Source organism: Bison bison, unplaced genomic scaffold (assembly GCF_000754665.1).
Source record: "Bison bison bison isolate TAMUID 2011002044 unplaced genomic scaffold, Bison_UMD1.0 scf7180017864527, whole genome shotgun sequence".
NCBI classification, from domain to species: Eukaryota; Metazoa; Chordata; class Mammalia; order Artiodactyla; family Bovidae; genus Bison; species Bison bison.
This window is the reverse complement of record NW_011495078.1, coordinates 860,995-869,144: the sequence shown is the minus strand read 5'-3', so window position 1 is coordinate 869,144 and position 8,150 is coordinate 860,995. Positions and strand designations below refer to the sequence as shown.

General features: G+C 47.3%; 1 protein-coding gene across 1 annotated transcript in view; it reads left to right on the top strand.

Moving 5' to 3' along the window:
• Nucleotides 1-267: 267 nt before the first annotated feature.
• CUL4A (cullin 4A) overlaps nucleotides 268-8,150 on the top strand; it is a gene marked incomplete at its 3' end in the record, with an annotated part of 25,823 nt that continues 17,940 nt past the window's right edge. Inside the window, exons 1-2 of the mRNA XM_010831539.1 lie at nucleotides 268-282; nucleotides 387-572. Of these exons, the coding sequence (XP_010829841.1) occupies nucleotides 268-282; nucleotides 387-572 (201 nt within the window). The remainder of the gene's footprint in view (nucleotides 283-386; nucleotides 573-8,150) is intronic.

Sequence of the window (8,150 nt, the reverse complement as noted above, 5' to 3'; positions counted from 1 at the left end):
GTCACCCCCTCCGCTCGCCCCGGCCCTGCGGCGGCGCGGCCCCCAAGCCCGCGCCTCTGGCCGGTCAGGAGCTCCCGCCTTAGCGTCCTCCCAACTGGGGGCAGTTTCGGGCAACTTCCAGTGTTGAGTAGAGTGTAACTATTCCGCGTCCTTCCGTTTGGGAAGTCCACTCGTTAAGTAAAAGAACAACAAGATTTTTATGTTTTCTACATCCGCTTACACTGGTCATCAGTATTCGATGTGTTTACTTAGCAAAACGAAGGTGGGATGGTTGCAGAGTCTGTAACCCGAGAGATTTATAAACACGGTACCTTGTACTGGGAAAACAATGTCCTGCGTTCCTTAGCTGTACTTTTGAAGCTGCCTTTGAAGTACTTTTTTTGTAGAACGGTTTTTTGAAGACGTGTGATTGTTGGCATGGGTGCCGTTACCTACTGACTCTGTCTGCACTTACAGACAGACCTAAATTGCCTGATAACTACACTCAGGACACCTGGCAGAAGCTTCACGAAGCGGTGAGAGCCATACAGAGCAGCACCTCCATCCGCTACAACCTGGAGGAGCTCTACCAGGTAGGTCCACAGGCGGCTAAGAGCAGAGCTTTACCGAAGGCTCACTGAGACGGAAACCTTCCCTTCCCTTCGAGTGCGGGCATCCTGTTTCCCACTCACCTGACTTTTTTATAGTGGTCTAAATAGCGTAACAGTCCAGCTCCGATGAAACGTGACGCAGCCATGGGTTTTGTGGTCCCCAGTGTTGTTTCAGAGACAATAGAGAAGGAGGTAATAGAATCCGAGTGTCTGCCTCCAACAGGAACAGTAGGAGTTCTGCGGCATCCTGTCCCGAGTCAAGGAATGTTTTCTGGTTTTGGTGGTTGTGGGATTTTATTTCATTTTCAGGCTTAAGCTGTTGAAAGGTAAATTTAACCCATTTATAGGAGAGAAATGTGTTTCTAAGAGCCATAGGACTTTTAACATTTTCCAAATATGCAGCAAATTATTATCCATTATGTTATGTATAAAACTCTTACGTACGTTTTAGGTAATAGAATAGCATTTCTATTAATATATAGCTTTTCTATTAAGAGACTTGAGTTTAAATTTTTTTTCTAGGAGGGTTTGGGGGAGAGTGGATACATGTGTATGTGTGGCTAAGTCCCTTTGCTGTTAACCTGAAACTCCAACAGCGTCATTAACTGGCTGTACCCCAATATGGAGGAAAAAGCTTAACGTTCGATAATTGTAAAAAATAAATAATAAAACCTTTTCATGTTTACATAAGCAATTATGTTATAAAATTATGAAAACTGCAAAAAGTGCATTGAAGAAAATGAAAATCCCCAGTATTTCTACCACCCAAAGAAGACTGCTGTTGAATTTGATGAACATATGTGCCTTCTTTGTCTTAAGTTTAAGTCTGTTGTGTTTTAACCACTTTGTTAAGATAAGGAATGTGTCCTTGAGTAAGTTTTAACAGATGTGTCCACTTGTAGAACATTCTGTCACCACAGACAGTGCCCGGAGGCCCCTGTGTGGCCAGCCACCCCTCCTCACTCCCAGCCCTTGGCAATCACTGGCTCGCTGCTGGTACCTCTGCCGTTTCCCGAGCCTCATCTGAATGGAGCTGTGCCTCCTGCAGTCTCTCGTACCTGGCTCCTTTCACTTAGGGTGGTGCTTCTGCATTTGGTGTGGGCCTTGGACACTAACTGGTTTCTTTGTTGCTGAATACTCTGGGTACCACGGTTGGTTATCGTGAGTTAATGAATGTCTGGGTTTCATAAGACATTTCATAGCTTTTTCAAAGCGGTGTCATGATTTTTTGTCTCTGCCAGTGGCGTGTGAGAGTTTAAGATGCTCCATGTCTATGCCAATGTCTGGTATTGTCAGTCTTTAATTCTTACTGTTCTAGTTTGGTATGTAGCAGAATTTCACCTTGGTTTTAATTTGCAATTCCCTAATGATATTAAGTATCTTTTCTTGTGCCCATTGCCATTCCTTACACCTGCTTTACTGAAGTGTGTGTTCACATCTTCTGCTCATTTTTTATGGTCTTGTTTATTTTCTTACCATCGAGTGTTTGGGGTTATTATGTATTCTGGGTACATATCTTATTTCAGATATTTGCCTTGCACTTCTGTTCTCCCAGTTTACAACTTGCCTTTTGAGTCTCTTAGCTATGGCTTTCAGAGAGCAGAAGTTTTAAATTCTGATGAAGTCTTTGTATCAGTTTGGTCTTTTATGGATTGTGCTTGTAGTGTCTGTCTGAGAGTCTTTGCCTAGTCTAAGGTGGTGTGGATTCTCTCTTATTTCTTTGTGGACATGTTAGGGTTTTCAGTTCCACACTTAGTGTATTGTCTATTTGCAGGTGAGTAGTTGTATCTCTTGTGGGCTGCACATCCAAGCTCATTGTCCTCCCTGTGGATGTCCGCTTGGCCCAGCGCCGCGTGGCGAGGCGTCTGGGCTTCCCCCAGCGAGCTGCTCTGTCCCTTCGTCAGAAATGGCTGTCGGGATGAGAGCCTGAAGCCTCAAAGTCTGGAGCACTGGCCCTCCAGCTTTATCCTTTTTTAGATAAATTTGTTTTGGCTCTTCTAGGTCCATTGTATTTCTGTATGAATTTTAGAATCTGTTTGCCAGTTTCTCAGAAAGCGTTCTAGGATTTTGGGTGGGATTCTGTGGAATTCTAGGTGAGCGTGGGGAGAGTTGTATCTTGACAACACTGACCCCAGCTGCTCACAAGGGCAGCTCTCGCTTAGTTGGGTCTCAACAGTGTGTTCTAGTTCCATTGCACAGGTCTTGTGAAATTTATCCCTAAAAGCGGCTCATATTTTTATAGTGTTATAAAAGGTGGTATAAATTTTAATTTCTCAATAGTGTGTATAAATACAGATGATTTTGTGCATTGATCTTTTGTGCTGTGTCTTGCTGATTGCACTTTTTTCTGGTAGTTTTTTTTGTAGGTAACGTTGGATTTTCCATACTGACAGTCACATCACCTATGAATAGAAATAACTTCCCTTCTCCCTTTCTGATCTACATTCATTTTATTTCCTTTTCTTGCCTGATTACACTGAGTAGAGCCTCTGATAGTTAATAGGAATGTGAAGAGCAGGTACACTTGTTTTGTTCTCGGTCTTGGGAAAAAAAGCTGTTAGTCTTTCATCATTTAACATCATGCGATGCTAGCTGTGGGTTTTTCCAGAATACGCATTATCAAGTTGAGGAAGTTCCTCTCTGTTCCTATTTTGCTGAGCACTTTTATCAGAAATACATGTTGGATTTTGATAAATTCTTCTGTGACTGTCGAGGTGGTCGTCTGATTTTTGTATTTTAGTTTGCTAATTACATTGATTGATTTTTCAAATCTTAGACTGGTCTTTCATTCTGGAATAAATCCTGCTTGGTCATGAGTATTATCTTTTTTTATGTATTGTTAGATTCAGCCTGCCAACCGTTTGTTAATTTTTGTATCTGTGATAACAGAGGATATTGATGTATTATTTTCATGTAATGTCTGTGTCTGATTTTGGTGTCAGAGTAATGTTTGCCTCAAAAAATGAATCGGAAATATTCCCTCCTTTACATTTTCTGGAAGACTTTGTATAGAGTTGATATTATTTCTTCCTAAATGTTTGAGAGAATTCCCCAGGGAAGCCATCTTGGCTTCCTTGGTGGAAGGATTTTCAATTACAGGTTTCCTTAGTGGATATGAACTGTTCAGTTTACTCACCTGTTTGAGTTCACTCTTCTGCTGCGGCGTCTAGTCTGCCGTTAGTGCCATCCAGTGTGATTTTCCCTTGCGTTGTTCTCTCTAGGTGTTCAGTTTGAATCTGGTTTGTATCTTCTCTGTCTCTAAACTCTTTTGGCGTGTGGACGTGGTTCCATCTCCTCTGCATCCTCATCTGCCAAGCCTTCATTCCGGCTGCTTGGCATGGTTGCTTTTTCTCTCCAGTGAGTTGTGTTCCTCCCTTTGGCCTGTGCGGCAGCTCTGATTGGATGCAGACACTGTGGGTTCTGACTTGTGTGCTGGATGCTTAGTGTTTCTGTGAACATTCTTGAGTTTTGTTCCCGACTTGGTTAATTTATCTGGAGTCAGTTTGACCTTTTAGACTGTTGCCTGTAGGTGTGCCAGGCAGGACTAGAGCATGGTTTTGTCCGGGACTAACCACCCCGCTGCCAACGCAGAACCTTCCTGAGTCCTCAGCTCAGGGCGCCCGCTCTGCAGCCTGGACACTGGACGCCCGAGTGGCCAGTGCTTGTCTGTCTTCTGTCTGCCGAGGTCACTGCCTCTCAGAACCCAGTGTGCAGTGCTTTGAAAACTGCAGTTTTGTGTATTATTTCAGTAGCAGGGTGAGGCTTGTTCTTTTGCTTTGTCTGGGCCAGAAACAAGTGTCCCACCACGTGCCCAAACTCAGGGGCTTTTAATTTAGTAAAATATTACATCTTCTACCTAGGGCTCATTATTGCTCTTTTCCTGGAGATTTGACTGTCTGGTATCAATTGCCCAGCATTTTCTTGGCTGGACTTTTACCCAGGATGTGTTTCATCGTGGTTACCTTGGATACCATCACAGATGGTGTTTCCAGGTGTCCTGGTGGTGTGTCTTGGGACCTTGAAGCTCGGGGTGCTCCCCCCACAGTGGCACCACTCCTCCTGGGGGTGTCTCTGGAGGGCCTGAGGGATCAGTGGCTGCCCTTTGGAGGCAGGTGCGCGGGTGGGCACCTGGCCGCTCAGAACTTGGGAGTGGTGTGTGTCTACAGAGTGAGCCGCTCAGGTCCTGTGGTGTAGGTTGGGGGGAGAGTCGGTGGCGTGGCAGGGAGGTTACCCTGGCCTCCGGCGGCGTGGACGGTGCTCGCCTTGGGGCCTCAGCATAGAGCCCCAGCTTTTGTGCTGGGGTGGGACGCACTTTGCCAGAACTCTTTTGTTTGATAACAGTCCTCACCAGAGCTTGCAAGGTTGATTCTGTTTGAGGAGGTTTTCGGGATGTTGGAGGGAGCACCTCTTGTTTTGATGTTGACCAGTTTCCCCAGAGCAGCTCTGGCCTCCCCCTCGCAGGCAGCCAGGCCTGCAGAGGCCTCTGCAGAGGCCGAGGGCAGCTTCAGCCCGCCTGCTGCTCCTCGCTTGGCTCTTGTTTGCTGGGAAGGGATGTTCTGACCATGATGATGAGCCAGTAGATCCACACCCCAGTCAGTTCCTCCTGTGACGTGAGGAGGAGGAGGAGAGTTTGAATACATAGATCTTCTCTGAACTTCGGTGTGAAATCCCAGCTCACTGGAGAAAGTGTATCTGGGTGTCTGTGTCTTAGACCTACCTGTCAGCTCAGTGAAACCGCGGGAACCTGAACATTTTCAAGAAGAGTTTCAGGGGAAGGCTATGTGCTGATTTCAGACTAGATTTTTGTTTTGCTTTTGATTTTTTAAAAAATTGAAGTATTGTTGACTTACAGTGCTGTGCCAGTCTCTGCAGTACAGCGCAGTGAGTCAGCTTTACATACACGTTCTTATATTTTGTGTATATGTTCTTATATATACACACACGTATAACACATATATTCTTTTTTTTTTTTTAACTTTCCAATATTGTATTAGTTTTGCCAAATATCGAAATGAATCCGCCACAGGTGTACCTGTGTTTAACATTTATATTCTTAATGTTTTTTCACTTGTGGTCTGGCCCAGGAGGTTGGCTCTGGCTCCCTCCACCGCGGCCCTTGTTGCTCATCCATCCTAAGTGTAAGAGTTTGCATCTGCCGACCGCCAGCTCCCAGGCATCCCTCTCATCCCCCCTCCCCCTCTGCAACCTTAAGTCTGATCTCTGTGGATTTCAGGCTGGTTTTGATGCTCAGACTCAAACCTGTCACAGGGAACTTGCACTTGAGAAAAGCCACGCTGCTGGTGCTGAGTCCTGGGGTAAAGTCTCCGTGACCCCTGTACCTGCTGAGCTTGGGGAAGGAGAGTGGGGTGGACTTGGGTGCTGGTGTATCCACAAGGTGGATTCGAGAGAGCAAGGGAGCCTGGAAAGTGGGAGATGGGTGGACACTTTATCTGATGGCCTGTTGGAGAGCGTGAAGTAATGGAGAGTGAGTTTAGTGCACGAGTTACTCAGAAATGCAGTATTCAAGTTCACATAGCTTAGGCTTAACAGCAAGGATTCTGTAATTCAGCAACTTGGTCACTCCTGGAAGTCAGTCTTCTGTATGAGGGAATCACATCCCGGCTTGGGACTGGGGCTGGGAGGGTGGGCGTCCTGTCCCCTTGGAGTTTCCTGGGCCTCCCTATCCTTCGCTCCATACTCAGGCCCATTTTTGCGCTGCTCTTCACTGGTTTCTCGTGGGCAGGAACCTGGGGAGACAGCATCCCGTGCTGTGGGCTTGTAGAGTTCAGACCCGCCTGGCACCCACTCCGGTGACCAGGGCGGGGCGGCTGGAGGAGGCAGCTCGCCGCCGAGGCCAAGGGCAAGGCCTGGCCGCTCTGTCCGTGGAAGGGCGGGGGGCGCGGTCTCCCCCTGGCTGCTCCGTCCCGTGGAAGGGCCGGGGGCGCGGTCTCCCCGGCTGCTCCTTCCGTGCAAGGGTCGGGGGCGCAGTCTCCCCCGGGCCTGGAGGGCGGTGTTTGTTTTTCACTTTTCCCCCTTCCCGCTGGCTTGCTCCTGGACGTGGGAGGCGCTCTCTCAAGGGCAGTGTTTTGCTGGGACACTCGTCTGTCCTGACACAGATAAGCCTGTGCAGAGCGGGTGTGGCGCTGTGGGGAGGGAGGCAGGGCTGGGAGATTGACGGGCCGCCCAGCTGACCGAGGAAAACCCCTTCGGTCTGCTGCCCGTGGGACCCAGGTCCTGCTCTCCCTCTCTGGGCGCTGCGTCCCCTAGACCCCTGTGCTGCCCACGTGGCCCCATGGGGGGGCTTCGTGCACCCAGAGAGGGATTTCTAGATCTCCGAGTGTGACTAAACCTCCTGAACTAGTTCTGGGGAGAAGGGCCTGCAGTGTCCCTGCCCCGCCGGCCCCCCCTGCGGGGGCAGAGCAGGTGACAGGGCTCCTGTAACACGAAGACGCCAGCAGTGACTCAGCAGAGGCTGGATGACGGCACCCGGCCCGCCTGGTGCCTCGGGGCTTGGCTCCAGATTCCAAGTTAAAAACAGTCTCAGTGGACTTTATGCAAATAGTGAGCACATGCCAAACAGGGCACATACGAGGGGGAGCTGGTTACAGAATTCACCACAAAGCTCCTAGCCTGGAAAAGGTGGTTTTGAGGACACTGACACTTGCCTCAGGAACTGGAGCATTCAGAAAATGCTTCTGATAAGATGTTCTTCTTTGAAGGACACACACCACTGAGTGTATCTTGATTTTTACCAAAGGATATATGTTTTCTTCATGTATTATAGTAAAAACTTAATTTGTAATAATTATATTTGTAAACCCAGGCTTCAGCAATATGTGAACTGTGAACTTCCTGATGTTTAAGCTGGTTTTAGAAAAGGTAGAGGAACCAGAGATCAAATTGCCAACATCTGCTGGATCATGGAAAAAGCAAGAGAGTTCCAGAAAAACATCTATTTCTGCTTTATTGACTATGCCAAAGCCTTTGACTGTGTGGATCACAATAAACTGTGGAAAATTCTGAAAGAGATGGGAATACCAGACCACCTGACCTGCCTCTTGAGAAATCTGTATGCAGGTCAGGAAGCAACAGTTAGAACTGGACATGGAACAACAGACTGGTTCCAAATAGGAAAAGCAGTACGCCAAGGCTGTATATTGTCACCCTGCTTATTTAACTTCTATGCAGAGTACATCATGAGAAACGCTGGACTGGAAGAAACACAAACTGGAATCAAGATTGCCGGGAGAAATATCAATAGCCTCAGATACACAGATGACACCACCCTTATGGCATAAAGTGAAGAGGAACTAAAAAGCCTCTTGATGAAAGTGAAAGAGGAGAGTGAAAAAGTTGGCTTAAAGCTCAACATTCAGAAAACGAAGATCATGGCATCCAGTCCCATCACTTCATGGGAAATAGATGGGGAAACAGTGGAAACAGTGTCAGACTTTATTTTTGGGGGCTCCAAAATCACTGCAGATGGTGATTGCAGCCATGAAATTAAAAGACGCTTACTCCTTGGAAGGAAAGTTATGACCAACCTAGATAGCGTATTCA